Genomic DNA, 17,469 nt, shown 5'->3' with positions numbered 1-17,469 from the left:
AATGTAGACTTCTTCGGAAAGTTTATTAGACAAAATAAGCCTTAATCTTACCATAGAACATCAGAATACAACATACCAACAATAGTGTGGCCATCTCCGCCTAATTTTACTCTGAGAGGTTTTCCTTGGGAGTCTTGGAGATATCTCCCTTCGGCATTCAGCACCAACCCTCGGTCAAGATCTACAATCTAAAAGCAGTATGTTGATTGAAATGTCCTCCAACTCAAAGGAACATAAAATTAAATCTTTCAGATATTTTAAAAGAAGATCTCCCTACCCACTTTACTCCTTGTGGACCACTTATTATTTTTTGTCCATTTCGTTTTCCATTATTATTTGGAACTATTTTATTATTTGGATCTGTTTTTGTCTTCAGGTTGGGTCTCCCACCGTTACCTGAAACACACATGGTGAAAACACATAGCATTCAAACATTTGGGGAGAAAATTACAATTCATGGCATTAAACTCAAATCTTTTCAACATGACAGAATACCTTTCGTAAGCGGGCATGCATATATGAGTCTTTCAGGCATACATATAATGCTTAAATGAGGTTATCTAATCATATTTGGTTAATAAATGTATCTGTACAAAGTGTGTTTGCATGTTTCATATGACCACTACTATTTTAGTGTGTGTTTCAGTGGTGGGTTATGACCAGTGCGCCCCAGTACGGGTGTACCAGTGCCTGCTGGGAGCACCAGGTACCGTTCCGGTATGGTGCTCTGGAGGGCCCACCCACCCGCCCACTCTCCTTACCGGTATTTGAGGTTTTAGGGGCTTCCGCGCATGGAGTGTATGGTGCCTGTGCGACGCTCCGGCGAGCAGCTAGAGCATCGCAGAGGTGTTGTGGAGAGTCACGGGTGATAAGTACAACTATCTAATATAATTATTGATTGCCAGACAAAAATATGGCTTTTTTAGTAAGAGAGAGTGACAATAATTTTCTCTGAAAGACCAGTTCAATAATCTCTGTGGGCAGAACTGTGCAAAAGTTCAACGGGACTGCAAGTCTTTATGAAACAAAACTAAGAGAATGGCTCCAAAACAAACTAGTTTCCTCTAATGAGATTCTTACAGCCCAAACATAAAACTTTTCCCTTTCAATTTAAATAGAAAGTTATGAATTTTACCTCACCTTGTCTATGAGGAAATCGAAACTGATGTCGTTGAGAAGGATGTAATAATCTTGAGTTCTGTATTCGTTGAACAGGAGGCACTGAGGGAGAAGTTGAGGAATGTGTTGGAGAAACACTAGAAGTCAAGTGACTATGAGAAGACACAGATTCAGTTATGTGTGGCAAAGTCAAGTTTAATTTAGGGAAAGATTTCAGTTTATTAGAAATCTGTGAAGTCTTGGCTGATAAAGACAAAATAGGATCTTTGTCTACATCTGATTGGTCATAGTCTTCATAATCATCATCATTATTTGAAATTGACTGATGTATTTTTGAGGAGGGTAGTTTTGGAGATACTTCAACCTTTGTAGGGCTTGGTTGGAAAAGTCCATGCTTTTTGTTTATTTGGGATGCTATCCTACTTGAAATTCTGGACCCAGATGGATAATGGGGCTCTGAAAGTCGAGTTTGTTTCAAAGAAGTTTCTCTACTGTGTTGATAATCTCTGATTGTGTCTTTGGAAGAGGTAGATATTGGCTGTACATATTTAGATCTTTGGGAAGGCAATTTATACGTATCAGAGGTAACTTCAGTAGAAGTTATAACCCTTGACCCAGCTTGCTTTTCTGGTAACAACTGAGTTGGAGATCTTTCATCAGTTCTATCAAACCGAGAGTTAAAAGACTTTGAAGGAAAGCGGGTTCTTCCCTGAGACAAAGATGTAGGTATTCTTCTAGATATGGGAACTTCTTTGTTATTCTTTGAAAGTGGTATCAGGTCACTTCTTGAGTTTAAGGAGGATCGGACTTGTGCCCAATCAGTTAATACTTTTGAGGAACGAATGGATTCTGCCATTTTACGGGATAAAGCAGTGTTTGGTTTCTTTGACAAAGATGGTGTTTGTTTTATCCTAGGGGATGTAGTCTTGATCTTGAGGTCATCAAGTTGAGACCAGGAAGTAGGAGAATGTAGAGGAAATGATTTTTCTGCAGATATTATTGAGGAATCTGTATCTGTGGTTCCCTTTTCTTTATTATGGTTATTTTCTTGGGTGTTTACAAGATTAGGTTTATTAGTAGGCATAACTATGTGGGGACTCTTAGTTTCAGCCACAGATCTCCTTTTGAAATCATCTATTGAAGAAGACTGCTTAGAAACTGGTGGTGAGTAAGTACGGAGAGGAGTGGATGGTAGAGGATTTTCATTTTTACTCCCCTGTCTTCTATTGATATTGAAATTAGACCTAAGACTAGTACTGCCAGATGCTAAACGAGAACTAAATTGAGGATGAACTTTGGAAGACTGTATAGTAGAAGGATCTTTGGGTACTTGCATTCTTGCATCATGATTATTGGTAGCTCTATTTGCAAATCTGTTAGAAGTAATAACAGATCTATATTTTGATAAATCAAAGCGTTCCGACGTAGCCAGACCTGAAGAGGGCCTAAAATTTGGTCTAGAATATGATGATCCTTGTTTCTCTTCATCGCCTTCTCTTTCACTCTTTTCATTTTCACTATCATCAGAATTATCTCTTCCCTTGGGCTTATGTTTATCAGAAGATAAAACACGTGAATGAGGTAAAGTATGGGTAGCAGCAGCAGAAACAGCAGAGGTAGTTATTCTTGGATCTCTCAATGCATGGCGATTAGAATATGTGAGAGGCTTTGTTTGCACAGATGGAGATGAACCTCCCTGAGGAGAAGACGCCCTGGAATTTAATTTCTGCTCTCTTTTTTCTGTTCCTCTGCTCTCATCACTATCAGGACTATCACTGGTATCAGGCTTAATCCGTTTGTAAGGGAAGTGATGTGAATGATTTTGAGACTTTGGAGCTGCAGTTGGTGAAGGAGATTTAATTGATATAGAAGGAACATGCAATTTAGTGGGTCTATTATGAGTTGTCTTCTGAGATGCAGGCAGTTGCTTATTTGAAAGTAAAACTGAATGACTCTCTTCTGGAATTCTAGGAAACATTGTTGGCTTATCCTCCAGATTGTCTAGTTGGTTGTTATTTTCATTATCTACAGGCAAATTAACTAAAGTAGCTTTAGGGACAGGGGAAAGGTTAGGTCTGTCCTGTCCAAGATTCTTTGTTTCATCCTCTGTATGTTTGGGAATGGAAGAAGATGGTAGTGACCTAGGCTTGTCAGTATTTGTTTGCCGTACCCTTACTAATGTGCGTGTCCTGTGAAGTGCTTTATCTGAGGATGTGAAAGTGTGTGCAGGTTTAATGACGGAATGGGACTTAGCACTCCCTTTAACATTCTGAATTTTAGGTTGCACTGTTGATGTCGCCTTGACAGAATCAACCATGTCTTCTGTAGAATGAGAGGCCAATTTCAGCTCTACTTCTTTCTTTGTACTGTCTAAAACTTTATTCTTGGGATCAGAACCGGGTTCTTCTTCAATATTTGTTTGTTCATTTGTCTTCAGTTCATCTGTATTGGCTAAACAAGTGAACACAAAAATAAAAAATTGTAAAAGAAAGAAAAGAAGAGAGAGAGAGAGAGAGAGAGAGAGAGAGAGAGAGAAAGAAAGAAAAAAGGAATAAAATAAAACAAAATGTATTGAATTGTAATTATCACAAGATAGTTTTTAAAATTGTAATTATGGTAATATATTAATTAAGAATTGTTTACTGACAGGAATTAAAAGCTGATATGAATATTAATTAAATATTTTAAAATATGTGTTTTGAACATGAAAATGTAGCTTAACACATCAATTTTTAAAGACTTCTAGACTTTATTGCTTTTTTTTCCACTTACTTTGAGAAGAGTAAGTGAGGGGAAAAATGTCAGTTACTCAGCTTTGGGACAAACTAAATACCATCTGCTGTGCTTTTAGAAATTATATCTGATGTTAAATGCCACACAATATGATCACTATCAAAGTAAAATATCATTCCATTTCAAATATAACTCTCAGATATTAATTTAGTGAATATAGTCAAACATTGGAATCAGGAAATGAATAAAAACATTTTGATGATAAAAAATTGTTTCTGAAAATTCTAATTGTGACAGTCATGCTATATTTTAATTACCAAGTGCAAGATGGAAATGGTACACAGATAGCTTCATTGGATTAACCAATGGAATATGCCTAACCTTTGCCACCGTTTAGGCCCTTGATGATGAACCTATGGCATGCGTGCCAGAGGTGTCACGCAGCATCCTCTCTGTGGGTATGCGAGTGCCCCAATTCAGCTCTGTCACACATGTGCGCATGCCTCCCACCGGCCAGCTGGTCTTCGGGTCTCTGCTATGCATGTGTGTGGGGCTTGCCGGGGACAACGCTTGCAAGCATGAGGGGAATATTTGGGGGGGCTCCATGCTCATGTGGGGGGGGCACATGAAGGGGCACATATGCATGGAGATACACGCACATTGTTTTTGGGGGGTTGGGCAGGTACGTGTGCGCTTTGGGCACTCGGTCCAGAAAAATCTAGCCATCCTTGATCTAGGCTCTGAAATCTAATTGTAAATCCCTGCAGAACATTATGCCTAAAAGGATAGGTTTTAGGATCCATCCAACTAATGGCTGCATGAGCTTGCATGAGAAGTTTTGCTCTGTCATTTCTTCAGAGATTATGTGCTGGAGGCCCCCATGGCAAAAAGAGGTACAGTTGAAGCCAAACATATGGTTGAAGCCAAGGTGTTAGCAAGGTATGCAGGAGCTGACTTGTGAGAGCCAATTCTTAATTTAAAAAAATCTTTTGAGCCAGTTGGCAGCAGAGATGAGCCTAATGCCTAATATATCAGTCAGATGTTCTATGGAGCAGCGTGGTAGCTGCAGCCAGCAATCATCTCTTAAATATTAGCAGCACCCCTCTGATTATATAGACAAAGTCCACTTCACGGTTTTCACTCTTTCTCTTTTTCTCACCTCATTTACCTGTCTTCCTTTTAAAAACCTCCAAGGCCACCAAAGGGGTCTGAAATTAGTGGGAGAGGGGGCTACAGGGATTTAAGAGCCATATCTCCCTTAGAAGATTTCTTACGCCTACTCTTCAAACTATTCAATCATCTGGAAAGGAGCAGGGATTGTTCCAAAATTAACGAGATGTGATAAATTTAAAAAGGAAACAAGAAGGGTGTGAACAATGGAGGCACTGTACTTACTTGCTGGCAGGGCGAGACTGAAGGCTTTCGACTGAGGGCCTTGGCCTCTCCTGTTTGCAGCACGGATTTTGAAAATATAGCGCTCGCCAGGCTGCAGACCCTCCACTGAAGCAGATGTGGTGTCTCCTGAGTAGGAAATGGACTTTGCGCCGAAAATTCTGAGTGCCGGGGCGTATGAGAGAATGTATTCTGAAACAATTTGGCAGACGGTTGGAAGGAGGAAACTGAAAACTATCCTGTTTCCAGCGGAAAGACTGTATGGGTAGGATGAATTAGAACGTGCATTACTAAAATTAATACACTGGCAATGCACGTCAAGTAAAAAGCTGGGGTATAAAAGATACTGCATTATATATAGGAAGCAGTGGAGGCCAGTTCTAATGCCCTGGGCAAGTGAATCTGTTCTGAATATATTAGTATAAAATGAACACGCTCTGTGTGTGTGTTTGTGTGTATACTAAAAATGTATTAAGTGTGTGAATCTGTGGTGGGATTCAAAAAAATTTACTACCGGTTCTGTGAGCGTGGCTTGTTGGGCGTGGCAGGGGAAGGATACTGTAAAATCTCCATTCCTTCCCCACTCCAGGGGAAGGTTACTGCAAAATCCCTGTTTCCTTTCAATCCGCTAGGACTCAGGAGGCAGAGAATAGATGGGGGCGGAGCCAATAAGAGGTGGTATTTACCGGTTCTCCGAACTACTCAAAATTTCCGCTACCGGTTCTCCAAAATTGGTCATAACCTGCTGAATACTACCACCGGTGTGTGTGTGTGTCTGTGTGTGTGTACATATATACACTTGCATATATACATACACACATAATGGCACACATTAACATAAAATTCTGATGCCCAGCTTTAGAAAGAAGGAACATCATCGTCAGATAAAGAAGATGATCAGATTCACTCACTTAGTGCCTTATAATTGATGCTATCACATACAGGTAGTGCTCGACTTAGAACAGTTCATTTAGTGACATTTCAAAGTTACAGTGGCATTGAAAAAAGTGATTTATGACCATTTTTCACATTAATGACTGTTTTTGCAGCATCACTGTGGTCATGTGATTTACATTCAAATGCTTGGTGATTGATTCATATTTATGATGGTTGCGTTTTTTTTACTTATTTATTATTTTGTCAAGCATGTATTAGATAACATATATAAGTATAAACATGATTTTGAATACTTTAACTTTAACTTTATTTTGATTTATAAACCGCTCCCTCTCCCCAAAGGGACTCGGGGCTACAAATAATGGATACAAATAAAAAGAAACATTAGGACAGGGATGGTAGGCACTTTGGTGCGCTTATGCACGCCCCTTACAGACCTCTTAGGAATGGGGTGAGGTCGACAGTAGACAGTCTAAGGTTAAAGTTATGGGGGGTTGGGGAAGAAACCACAGAGCCAGGGGTCATGTGATCCCTTTTTGCAACCTTCTGACAAGCCAAGCCAGATTCACTTAACAACCAGCTTACTAACTTAACAGCTGCAACAATTGACTTAACATATGTGGTAAGAAAAGTCATACAATGGGACAAAACTCACTTAACACATTTCTCACTTAGCAGCATAAATTTTCAGCTCAACTGTGATCGAGAGCTACCGTATCTGTATGTGCTGTATATACTAATATAAGATGAACATGCACTAAAATGAATATATTCACTTGCCCAGTGCTTTAGAATTGATACTACCGCTGCTATCTTAAGCATGAAAAGATTATTGCATATACAAAATGGATGAAACTATCTAAAACCAAAACAAAGATGACACCTTCGTGTTGACTCAAGAAGTAAAAGGATAGTGCCACCAGTGGTGACTTCTAAGGCTTGATTTGTGTTACCTCATTAGAAAATTGTTCTTCCCTTTGCATTCCTGATTGCACAAGAGCCTGGCATTAGCATTGCTCATGGTTTTGTGAAATAAACAATGTTAAGTGAACTTGTTTTCATAGATTTATAATACAGTACGACTGAATGACTTTTCAAGTTTGTTACGTTTATTAAGAAAAATGTGCATTGGAATACTTAGAAAGAAGAAACTATAAAGGAGATTGGTTTTCATTCACAGTTCTTTATTCATCAGGCAGAATCTTTTCCCTCTGTATGGGAAAAACATATTCATACATGTAATATTTCCCCATCGCCTGTAGTTTTATCTTTTAGAATTTGTATGAAGAAAATGTTAGGAAATTTGAACAGCAAGAGAGCAACATTAATTAACTACTCAAATAAAACTTCAGGTGATGTAATTATTATTCTCAATCCATCAATATCATAATAAGACTAATGAATATGCATCTTATATTTATGTATTATTTATTTTTGTGTTGTAACTTTCTTAAAATGACAGTTTTCCCTTTTCATATTAAAGATTGCCTTCTGCTTATTTCTCATGTTGATCTCACTATATGAAAAGAGCTGATCTTGCAGCTAACAAAATATAATATTGATACCTATTAACAACAGCACATTTTATTGGATTAGGTATTAGGTAAAATATTAAATTATAAATGTAATTTATAACTTATAAATAATTTTGTGCATCCTTTTATGGCTTGTACAAATCCAACACCTAAATTACCAACAAGCAAAGAACAGATTTCACGTGAAAATTGAACAGGACATAGAACATTCTATAATTGGCTTCTCATTTTTGTAATTAAAAATGTGAATGATGTTAAAAGTTGGAAAGAGTTTCTGATTACAGAATGAAACAATTCTGCTACATCCAGCTTCTTGAGCTGGATATAATTGGTAATATCAGTTGATTGTGTAATTATTATTATTTTTAGTGTCATCTCTACTCCTTTGTTTTGCTCAATAAAATCGGCCCATGAAGTTCTCTAATTTATTCTGATTTATTTCCCCCATTTACCTTTGACTTTTCCTTCACTTTCTGCCAGGGCATCCCAGGTAACCACAACAGTAGGAGTTTTGCCTTTAATTGACCACACATTGAGGTTTTTTGGGGCACTAGCAGGAGCTGCAAAATAAACAGCAGTCATGAGAAGGAGAGGGAGAAGAAAGAGGGTGAGAGTGAGAGAGAGAAAAGAGAGAGAGAAACAGACAGAGGGGGAGGGAGGGAGGAAAGAGAGAGAGAGAGAAAAAGAAAGAAAGAAAGAAAGAAAGAAGAAAGAAAGAAAGAAAGAAAGAAAGAAAGAAAGAAAGAAAGAAAGAAAGAAAGAAAGGAGACGCATAAATAAACACTTCCTTTAATGTCCAATAGGCTTCCTGTTTCACATTTTTCTTCACAGAGATGCTTCATTCCTCAATATTTGCCTACCAAATTTTTTATTTCCAGAAATTCCTCTGGACTCTGAAGAGAGCACACCACTTTTCTTAGAAAACAAAAACGATGGAGGGCTGCAACCTACTGCCTTCATTTGGAAATGTGTCCTCGTGCCAGGAATAGGACACTAGCTAAAGACTAGGGGACTTTCTGATGGACTGGGGCTGATGGGTGGCAAACAGCATTCTAATCAAATGAGGCTCTGCAACAAGACTATAAACATGATGCAGCAGGTATTCAGTGAGACAGTAAGCATCCCTCTGGTGGTTATTTACAACATCCACATTCCACAAGATGTCCTTCAATTTCCAAACATGCCCACCATTTGCAAAATGCTGGGGACTCTGAAATAAGCAATATGGATGGTGGACTCCCATTTATTTCACTGCTTGCTTTCCATGCCACACTTTTACAGTATAGTATAAATAATTCTGAGACGTTCTAAAGCCATCCATGCATGTCAGTATAGTGCTGATTTGTGGATAGGACAGACGGATAGCTAACGAAAGGCCCAAGAATGCTATTTTCATGGAGAAATGACTGGAGCAGCTCTATTGGTTAAAGATGAAGAAAATTAAAAGCAAGCTGACATCATATGTCAGTATGCCTACTTTGCCCAACTAAGTAGCAACTCTTAGCCAACTTTGGTTGATCTTAAAACAGAGGCTAAGCAGAGGCTGAGCTTGTATGACAGACTGAGAAAGTAGAACTCCATCCTGGGAGAAGTAATGGCAAATCATGTTCATATTGTTGCTAAGAAAACTACCTTAACATGATGGTTTTATTTGTTTTTTGGACTAGAGCCTTAACTATTCCAGAAAAGATTTACAGGCAACCATTTTGATTAATACTTAGTACATACCAGCTTCTGGGGTTCTTTGGTAAACTGAAACACTCCACTTGCTCTCCCTTTCTCCTTGTGAGATTTTAACTGCAAATTCATACATAGTGTCTGGAATTAGTTTGTCCACCAAGACCCTCTTGTTGGATACTTGTTTGTAATCCCACCTTGCCGATTCCCCTTTCTCTCTGTAACGGACAGTGTACTGCCTAGAAATAATGTGAAAGAAGGATGCAGGATTAACCAGAATCATGAAAAACAAAGCACAATAGCAAGGGTTCAAATATCACAACCTTACATACACAATGCACCCAATGTCAGGGTTCCAAGTAACACCTCTAACGAAAGAAGATTCCGAGGCTTGAGTTCCTTCAAAGTTCCATTTTATTAGAGTTTGTCATATTGGCACATCTAGGAAAAGCCGAATCTGAAAGCTTCCAGATTTCCCCCACCCAACTGAAAGTTCAAGTCCCTGCCCAGAACCCCCATGTCCAGCACATGGTCCAATGAGGCCCCATCCCAACTGGAGATGTCTCCCAGTCACACCACTCCAGGTGCAGGGCAAATGTCCTTGACTCTCTGAGAAAGGAATGTTATTATGACTATATATATCCCCCATATTCCATATAATCCCTCCTCCCAGTTTCCCACAGACTAAATGTGGCAGGCCTGAAGGCCCAGTGCAAAAGATGGCTTCCAGGCCTGACACCCAACCTTTGAAGAACTTGGCAAATTCTTCAGGGATAGCAACTCTTGAATATTCAGGATGTGAATAATCTCAGAATGAAACTCAGTTTAATACCTATTGAACCTCACATTAAAGCCATCCAACAAGGGATGGCTTTGTAAACAGTCAGCTGCAGATTTTTCCATTAGTGAAAAAACTGTCTGTTCACAGGTTCATAGTAAGTAGTTAAAGAGAAATTAAGAGAGTCTACATGACTTGCAACTTAATACACTAGAAGATGATGATTTCATTTCCAAGTGTCAACTCGAGAGCACTGGGTGTTCTATTTGGAACCCTGACACCAACATTTGGCAAACATGTTTTTAAACCTCTTTAAACCTCTAGATACTGGATTTGTATTATTATATGTAGTGGACTTGCCCAAAGACAAAAAAAAATTGGATGAAGATATATACATGGTGAGAGAAAATGATAAAGCAACATATACATTTAAAACCAGAACTATTTTTGTTAGATATTTTATGAGAAAAAAATATAATAAAATATTAAATATTTAATACTGCATGTTTTGATGGCAGTGAGAATTGTATTTGCACCACATTAGAAAAATGAGGAAATTCCTTCAGACAAAATATAATCAAAACAAATATTAGATTGTGTGGAAATTGATAGGTTAACATTAAAGATAAAGGATAAAGAAGATACAAAATATTTTTAAACTTGGGATTTGTTCTACCACTGGCTAGATAGTAAAAGTAGAAAATAGACATTGAAAGAATACTATTATATACAAGTAAAGATTACAATGATGATGATGATGATGATGATGATGATGATGATGATGATAATCTTTGGTGAGATTCACAGCCTAGTTGGTAGCTCAACAGCTCGAGTCCTAACCAAGGACGTAGGAACTGTTAAGGTAACAACGGAAGATATAAGCTATTCCAAGTAGGGTGGTTTTTTGTAGAATCAGAATGTTCAAGTCCGATAAATATAGAATTTCCAAATAGCGAGGTAGCCCTTATTTATTTTTTATTTTTTATTTAGATACTTATTTTATATTTATTATTTAAGTATTTAAATTTTAAACTTATATATGTTAAAGAAAAATGTATAAATAAAAACATTTTTTTAAAAGATAATTTCAAATTACTGTTGACTTGCGGAAATTCTTGCAAGTCTACCCCTTTCAACTCAACAAATCTTGTTAAAGAATGCTTCACAAGTGTCTTTGCATGGAAGAAATACTTCCAGTTTGAGACAACTGCCAAAAACTTCACAATGGAGTTTAGACACCCAATTACTGTAGGTATAGTGAATATGACATTAGGACTGTAAAGTCATATTGGCTTTGTGGTTAAGGGGCAACAAATCAGTCAGATTTCTTTTTCCTTAAAGTATCGTCCAGCCATGCTAGATTTCCAAAGCTGCAAGCAACAAGTTAGAATTGGCATATCTATAGCAAGCCTATGTAAGGAGCCCAAATAATGCTTAGTACCTAGAGGAGATGGGTCTTTTCTGCTTTTCACTGGATGGATCTGTCCATGTGACCAGTACTGAGTGAGAGGACATGACTCGAACAGCAATGTCTTTCGTTTCTTCCAGTTCATCTTCCTCTGAAATGAGACAATGGGATTTATGAGTGTTTGGGAGATGAATATGGACATTGATTTTTAAAAGGGAGAATCTTACATAGTCACTGGAATAGGGCTTAGTTCCAAATTCTTCTAGACAAAGAGTCAGCATTCTGACTATTGGCTAAGAATCCAACATGAGAAAAAAATAGAGTTTGAATTGGCTTTTCTCCTCCTCCTTAACTTTCAAAAGTAGAAAAATACCAAATTCCCTCCCTTTTTTTTTCTAAAGCTACCAAAAATTGCTGTGGCAGCACTTGACTGATTCTAAGAAAAAAGTTTATTTATTTACACATTTATTTGTTTATTCAGCCAAGTAGTCTATAAAAGCCTCCGGATGATTTACCATATAACAATATGAGATAAAAGCAAAACAAAAGTAAACAATTGTCAGTACAGCCAGACAGCACCTGGCTTAACTATCAAGGCTGTTTATAAGAGACTTTGAAGGCTTAAACAAGCTACAAAATTTCTGAAGACAAAAGATTTTTTTTCACTCAAAGTGAACAGAACTATCCTTTGCCTGTAGTATCTTCTACTTCCAACTACTGTGCGGCAGCTGTTCTAATTGATGCTTGCCGGAGAAACTGAGGCTAGATAATTTCTTGGGAGTCATTATTCCAATATATCCCAAGGTCACTAGATTGTCTTCCCTTGTGTTAACTTGAGTTTCACTTTCTAGCAAAAAAAAAAAAAAAGTCATTATACAATAATATGACTTGTCAGTTTGCACACCGATTTCCAAACTTACCTGGGACTTTCCTCTTGGTTAATACAACCTGATGTACCGGTTGAGTCCGCCCTTGGAAGTTCCTCAAATGTGGTGAAACCAGATATACTGATTCAGATGCTGCACACAACAAAAAACATATACACAATTTAATATTTTTATTATGGCAAAGATTAAATGTCAACAGTGCTTGGCCTGTTAAGGATAAAATAGAATAGAATAGAGCAACAGAGTTGGAAGGGACTTTGGAGGTCTTCTAGTCCAACCCCCTGCCTAGGCAGGAAACCCTACACCACTTCAGACAAATGGTTATCCAACATCTTCTTAAAAATTTCCAGTGTTGGAGCATTCACAACTTCTGGAGGCAAGTTGATTAATTGTTCTAAATGTCAGGAAATTTCTCCTCAGTTCTAAGTTGCTTCTCTCCTTGATTAGTTTCCACCCATTGCTTCTTGTTCTGCCCTCAGGTGCTTTGGAGAATAGCTTCACTCCCTCTTGTTTGTGGCAACCCCTGAGATATTGGAACACTGCTATCATGTCTCCCCTAATCCTTTTTTTCATTAAACTACACATACCCAGTTCCTGCAACCGTTTTTTTTTAGTCTCCAGTCCCCTAATCATCTGAAGATGAAAGCCTCTGTTTCAAAGAATTGAGATTGATTGCCCTTGACAAAAACTGCAGTCAGACCAAGCACTAATACCAATTTTGTCAGTTATTGTGGGCAGGGGTTTCCACAGCAAGAGTAAAACAATGTCAAATCCTCACATATCATTTTTAGGGGCAGCATTCACTTCCCCTGAAGTGAAGTTCCAGATAAAGTTCCAGTTCCTTAAAAAAGAAAAAAGTCCCAACCCGAAGCTTCATTTATTTAAATTGTTATGACATGAATGCCATCTACCCCTCCCAACTAATTAATGAATTTAATAAATGGCTAGCAATATATGCCAACGTTTATTTCTGATGGATGTAAATTAGAAGTGGAATAAACCTGGATTACAAATGTTCCACTTAGTTGTAACACTGCAAAAATACCTCTTCTTTGAAGTCACTGCAATTTTAATCAAGTCTTTTATTAGCAATGCCTTCCTTTCTGAGTACCCCATCATATTTCCTCTTTTTTATGAGATACAATTGTTATTTTATTGCTTGGTGGCCATGGAAGAAATTTGGCTTAACTCAGAGATCATATTCTACTGGTTTGGACCAGATCACCCAAACTGGTAGCAGAAATCACGGGTGGCTCCACCGACCCACGCCCACCGGCTCTATGGCATCCCATTTAGGTCCTTTTTTTGTGCACGGTCACATTTACGAACCGGTAGGGAAGGTAAATATATACCACCCCTGGCTCAACTTTGTTCTTTGTAGTTTAGAACTACTACAATCAATGATATAATCATTTGTTATCAATTATAAAATTGATTGTAGTAGATATAATCATTTGTTCTGGTGAATGAAATATCAAACACATTATCAAGGAGAAGAGATTAAATGGTTTTTTTCATAACAAATAAAACAACGTAACAGTGAGAACAACAAGCAGATGGTCAAAAACTTTCATAGAGACACAAACCTATTTTTTTAGCATAATGGGCTCTTTCTTCTTTTGGCATAGATTTAAAGCTCAGTTTCCTGTTGCTCTCCCAATATCCATGACGATAACCTGGGTATCTCCGCGGGCTTGAGTTTGCCGAACGGGATGGCCTCCATGGAATGGACGACCTGCCAGATGATGAACGGAAGTGTGTTCTCAAAGGTCTGTTTGGCACTTTCTTTTCTTTAAAAAATGTAAAAAACACACAAACACGCAAGTAAACAGTTACTCTGATGCATTCTTTCTGCGTCCACTGAAAGACCAACTTTACAAAATTGTACTATTCATTTGTTGACAAAGAAACTGCTAACATGGTGATCTTGAATGAAAATAGAGAAATCTATCTATCTATCTGTCTGTCTGTCTGTCTGTCTGTCTGTCTATCTATCTAGCTACCATTTATCTCTCTATCTATATCATCTATATCATATCTATCTATCTATCTATCTATCTATCTATCTATCTATCTATCTAACTATCTATCTATCTATCATCTATCATCTATCTCTATATCTATATCATCTATATCATATATCTCTCTATCTATCTATCTATCGATCTATCTATCTATCATCTATCTCTATATCTATATCTATATCATCTATATCATATCATATCTATCCATCCATCCATCCATCCATCCATCATTTATCTATCTATCTATCTATCTATCTATCTATCTATCTATCTATCTATCTATCTATCATCTAGCTAGCTAGCTAGCTATCTATCATCTATCTATGTCTATCTCTATATCATCTATGTCATATCTATCTATCTATCATCTATCTATCTCTATATCTATATCATATCGATCTATCATCTATCTATCTATCTATCTATCTATCTATCTATCTATCTATCTATCTATCTATCATCTAGCTAGCTAGCTATCTATCTATCATCTATCTATGTCTATCTCTATATCATCTATGTCATATCTATCTATCTATCATCTATCTATCTCTATATCTATATCATATCGATCTATCTATCTATCTATCTATCTATCTATCTATCTATCTATCATCTATCTATCCATCCATCATCTATTTATCTATCTATCAATCATCTATCTATCTATCATCTATCTATCATCTATCTCTATATCATCTATATCATATCTATCTATCTATCTATCATCTATCTATCTATCTATCTATCTATCTATCTATCTATCTATCTATCTATCTATCATCTATCTATCTATCTATTTTCCAAATTGCTGACCAAACCAAACTAATAATTCTGGCGGTTTTTGCCAAGAAGTTTGCTCTGGAAAGGATATAGAGTCGGTTGCTGCTTTTAAATACTTCAGGGTGTCAAAGACATCTGGAATGCAGATCGCGTAGTGCAGTTAGTCTTAAGATCCTCAAATGCTATTAAACTTTTTTTTTGTTACACAGATGAAGGTGTAGAAATCCCTGTGGCACCAAACTCTGAAACCAAATCCTCTGCAGCGCAGAAGTAAGAATTTATGCAAAAAAAAAAAAAAGTATTGGAATCAATGCAAACACATTTTTTGAGTTCTCACTACACCAAATGGACTTCAAATGTCCAATTAAAAGTTGAGAGAGGAATGTCCAAATCTAGGTAAGGGCCTGGAAGATAGGGATAAACTCCTGGTTGCAAATCCAGGTTTTTTTCAGCTGGACTGATCCCCTTAATTTTCACAGATAATTTTCCTTCACCAAGCAACAGGCTGTGCATCCAGGTGTTAGCATTATATGAGTTTTTTCCACCATTCCTAATCTCTTTAGGAAGCTAAGGAACTGCTCACCAAGGAGTACAAGATACGGGGTTAACAAATTAACAAGATGCCTCTCCATGGCAGAAATTGGATAAATCAGGGTGTTTGCCAACAAACAAAATATTTACAGAACATTATTTTCTCCATAACTGCATTCTTTAAAGCCAGGCACAATTAGTTTACAATTCACATTGCAAGGCAAATACTCTACAATCCCATTAAATCAAATGCACCTGCCTATGTTGGCACAAAGAAAAAAACATTTCACATGAATTATTACACTGTACATTGTACAGGGATAGCAGATCCATTTATATTGGCCCTAATAAACAGATTCCCAGGAAGGTCCCATATCTCCACATGAATTTTCTCTTAGAAGACACAAGACCTGCTATTAACTGCATGATTGCCAATTTTTACATTGCTGTAATGAAAATAAGATATACAATAAAATAAAATATTAGACACAACCAGTTCCAATTGTAATTACTTTGCCTTATTTCTTATTAAAAATCTTAGAAATCTGCAAATTTTAACTATTTGACATAGTTCTAGATAATTTTAGTCCCAGGATTTCAAACTGTCCATATCAGAGCTACCTTAGGGATGCCTCCCCTAAATACAACACAAAAAGTTTTGTGCATCTTCTATGCAACATATCATACAGATCTTTTTTGAAGGTTCATATGAGACATCACTTTGTCTCACTGAATCACACCCACCCAATCCCAAATTCAGATAATTAGGCGATAGAGACACTACAAAAACATTGTAAATTTTTAGACTGTGTTTTAGCTTGTTTATTCACTTGCTCTGTTCTTTACCAACACATGTATTCTGGTGGAATATATTGAAGAAGAAAAGAGCTACCTGGATAACTAAGAAGAGCTACCTGGATAACTGATATGGTAGGTGTTTTGTTTATTTTGTGTGCATTTCACAGCAGCTGCCCCAAATTCAATTTCATTCTATCCCCAAACGATGCTATAGGACACTGCACACCAGAACAACTAGACACAAGGACAGTTTTTCGCAGAATGCCATCACTCTGCTTAACAACTAATTCCCACAACATTGTCAAATAATTTACTAAGACTGTATTACTATTATTCTTCTCTCCCTTACTAGTATCTTTCTCTTCCAACCTATTACTCTAACTATGTTGATTGTATCTTTTAATTTATATTGTTTTTAATTGTTTCCTAATACAATTTGATGGCTTATTAGTAACCTTGACTATCACTAAGTGTTGTATCTTTTTATTTTTGATGAATGTATTTTATTCTCCTTATGTATACGGGGAGCATATACACCAAAGACAAATTCCTTATGTGTCGAATCACACTTGGCCAATAAAGAATTCTATTCTATTCTATTCTATTCTATTCTATTCAATCAACATGTTTTCTCCGTGAGTATGGGACCTATTGCAAGGTTTTCCAACCATTATTATGCCTAGGGTAGCATTCTAAAGTGTACATTTGATGCATTTCAAATATGTAGTCATAGAGGTGGCACTGTTTAGTCAACCATCTTAAATCTCAGAGGAGGAGGAGGTTGTTCTGCTGCTAAATTTGTACTTAGTTTCCTGAATAGCAATAGCAATAGCAATAGCAATAGCACTTAGACTTAGATATTACTTCACAGTGTTTTACAGCTCTCTCTATGTGGTTTACAGAGTCAGCA

The 17,469-nt window shown here is 37.1% G+C and overlaps 1 protein-coding gene across 1 annotated transcript in view; it reads right to left on the bottom strand.

The window, feature by feature from the left end:
- The window catches only part of FNDC1 (fibronectin type III domain containing 1), an 83,160-nt gene that overhangs the window by 41,368 nt on the left and 24,323 nt on the right, over positions 1-17,469 (bottom strand). Inside the window, exons 2-10 of the mRNA XM_081944512.1 lie at positions 14,013-14,216; positions 12,460-12,558; positions 11,573-11,690; positions 9,405-9,592; positions 8,129-8,236; positions 5,248-5,436; positions 1,141-3,570; positions 278-396; positions 77-188 (exon numbers count right to left, since the gene is read on the bottom strand). Coding sequence (XP_081800638.1) covers positions 77-188; positions 278-396; positions 1,141-3,570; positions 5,248-5,436; positions 8,129-8,236; positions 9,405-9,592; positions 11,573-11,690; positions 12,460-12,558; positions 14,013-14,216 — 3,567 coding nt within the window. The remainder of the gene's footprint in view (positions 1-76; positions 189-277; positions 397-1,140; positions 3,571-5,247; positions 5,437-8,128; positions 8,237-9,404; positions 9,593-11,572; positions 11,691-12,459; positions 12,559-14,012; positions 14,217-17,469) is intronic.

This window comes from Natrix helvetica (genome assembly GCF_964273705.1).
Source record: "Natrix helvetica genome assembly, chromosome: 2".
Taxonomy (NCBI): domain Eukaryota; kingdom Metazoa; phylum Chordata; class Lepidosauria; order Squamata; family Natricidae; genus Natrix; species Natrix helvetica.
Note: the sequence above shows the minus strand (reverse complement) of the source record. Positions and strands in the feature narration are given on the sequence as shown.